We start from the raw sequence: 1,196 nt of genomic DNA on the forward strand, positions 1-1,196 counted from the left end.
AACAGTAGTCATGAAAGTTGATCGAGTGTTTAGTGTGTAGAGAATTAGATTATTAAGATGAAGTGAGTGTACATGTTTTTGGAAAATGAGTAGGGGAGCAGATGAAGTGGTTAAGAGTGCGAAACCGAGGTTCATTGTACAAGTGTACGACTATCAATGGTAAAAGGTTTTGTTTATGACTCGCTGAACTTGTGTACTGGGAGAAAGCGTGTACGAGAATAGTTGTATCAGTAAAGAATTGGTCTTGGAAAAAGTTAGTGGATAGTTTTGTTCATTACAATGAACAAGCATATAGTAGCGTACAAAAGATACAGAAACATAGATGGGTTCCGACTCTAAACGAACATACAAAATGGAGAGTCGTAACGTACAAAAGATACAAATTACAAGGGAAACGAACTTAGAGGATGAACTTATAGACGAAGCCCAAGAAGAGTGTGCAGAGGAGCAGGTTTTTCAGACATTTCAGATCTGTTTTGAGGCCTTCAAGTTGGTCTTTTGTTTCCTCCACATCATGATGGCAACGCTGGATAGTGGTAGCGTGGGCCATATTTTTTTGAATGAGGTTTTGAACTTCGGTCTGAAGCACCTCCAGATCCTTTGCGTGTCCGAGAGCCTCCTGTTCAAACTCATCGAAACGATCCTTGATGTCCTCAATTTCCTCGACCATAGATTCGTCCGTCCACTTGAATAGATGTTGTGGATTGTTCTGTATGGTTAGGAATACGTAAGATAATAGATTGGGACATGGTGTTCCTACAAAATAACCGTAAACGCATATTCAGAGTACCTCGTTTCCATAGGGACAGCTGTGGAAAAGTCGACCGGGGTTTGCGATTGTTTTGGAGGTGCGGAATGAGACCCGTGAACCACAGGGACAGTGTGTTGGGAAACCACGGTGGCTCTTAACCATTTTTGTTTTTGATTTTTGTACCTGGGGAGAAATTGAGAAGTTTGAACCCTAATCGTGTCTGAGCTGGTGTCTAAACGAGTTTCTATACTGAAGTTGGAGATGAATATGGAGTTGGTAAACGACGACGTTATAATTTATGTTGTTGGGCCTTTATATTTTATTGGGCCTTAGTCGAAGACCTTGGAGTACAAGAGGAAGGTTGTACATGTGGATTGATGGGGTTAGGAAAACTGTTTGTACTGTTTAGTGATGTTATTATCTGTACAGATGTGCAAGGGTATAA

The 1,196-nt window shown here is 40.9% G+C and overlaps 1 protein-coding gene across 1 annotated transcript; it reads right to left on the reverse strand.

Annotated features, from left to right (window-relative positions):
- Positions 1-400: 400 nt before the first annotated feature.
- Positions 401-913, reverse strand: LOC108858405 (uncharacterized protein At1g43920, Chloroplastic-like). The gene is made up of 2 exons (XM_018632334.1): positions 791-913; positions 401-709 (listed from the first exon to the last, which is right to left on the reverse strand). The coding sequence occupies exons 1-2, from the start codon at positions 911-913 to the stop codon at positions 401-403; spliced, it is 432 nt and encodes a 143-aa protein (XP_018487836.1).
- Positions 914-1,196: the final 283 nt, after the last annotated feature.

This window comes from Raphanus sativus, chromosome 5 (genome assembly GCF_000801105.2).
Source record: "Raphanus sativus cultivar WK10039 chromosome 5, ASM80110v3, whole genome shotgun sequence".
NCBI classification, from domain to species: Eukaryota; Viridiplantae; Streptophyta; class Magnoliopsida; order Brassicales; family Brassicaceae; genus Raphanus; species Raphanus sativus.